Raw genomic sequence first — 757 nt, 5'->3', positions numbered from 1 at the left:
CCCGCAGCGGCTCGCTCAGCTCGTCCAGGATGCTTTCCTCGTCGAACATCTTGCCCTGGTAGCGGTGCTCGTAGTAGTCGTGGATGCGCTGCCGGGTGTCGGGCGGGAGCTTGTGGAAGGACATGTACTGCTCCACCTGCTTGTACTGAGGCCCGGGAGAGAGGGAGGGGCGTCACTTCCAAGCAGCAGCTCACTGCCCCAGCTGGCACCACCCTGCTGTGGCCATGCTGGTGACCAGAGGTGGGCGCTGATTCTGGGGGCTTTCTTGGTCAACTTGGTTCCTTGACACTTCAGGTCCTCGGTGTGGGTGTGATCACACTGTGCCCAAAAGAATGGCCCTGACTCCCAGCTGCTTGGCGTGGAGGAGGGGCCCCATCAGTGCCTGGTCCTCACTGTGTTCAATACCCTAGAGATGGGCAGGAGACAATAGGGACTGTCCAAAGCCCAGTTACAGGATGCCAGCTGACCAGCAGGTGGATCAAGTTTCCTCTGAACGTCTGTCTTTTCTGTGTTACACTGGGGACAGAGAGGCCTCACTGACTCTGGGAGGGGAGGTGTTATTTCCTACCAGTAGTAACAAAGTGGCACAGTCAGCAGGATTGGGCTGTGATGAGGCGGAAGCAAGGACACCTGACCTTATGATATGTATCCAAATGGGGCCTTGGCTGAGACCTGAGTCATTCTGTTGAGAGCAACTCCAGCCCGCAGAAAAGCAGGGCAGAGGAGGGACCTTCGGATAGATGTTTGGGTACAAGAG

The 757-nt window shown here is 57.2% G+C and overlaps 1 protein-coding gene across 1 annotated transcript in view; it reads right to left on the bottom strand.

Annotated features, from left to right (window-relative positions):
* The window catches only part of HCN4 (hyperpolarization activated cyclic nucleotide-gated potassium channel 4), a 30,560-nt gene that overhangs the window by 3,691 nt on the left and 26,112 nt on the right, over positions 1-757 (bottom strand). The window contains exon 5 of the mRNA XM_008575169.1: positions 1-145. Within this exon, the coding sequence (XP_008573391.1) occupies positions 1-145 (145 nt within the window). The remainder of the gene's footprint in view (positions 146-757) is intronic.

Source organism: Galeopterus variegatus, unplaced genomic scaffold (genome assembly GCF_000696425.1).
Source record: "Galeopterus variegatus unplaced genomic scaffold, G_variegatus-3.0.2 Scaffold1149, whole genome shotgun sequence".
In the NCBI taxonomy this organism is placed as follows: domain Eukaryota; kingdom Metazoa; phylum Chordata; class Mammalia; order Dermoptera; family Cynocephalidae; genus Galeopterus; species Galeopterus variegatus.
This window is presented reverse-complemented; position numbering and strand designations above follow the sequence as displayed.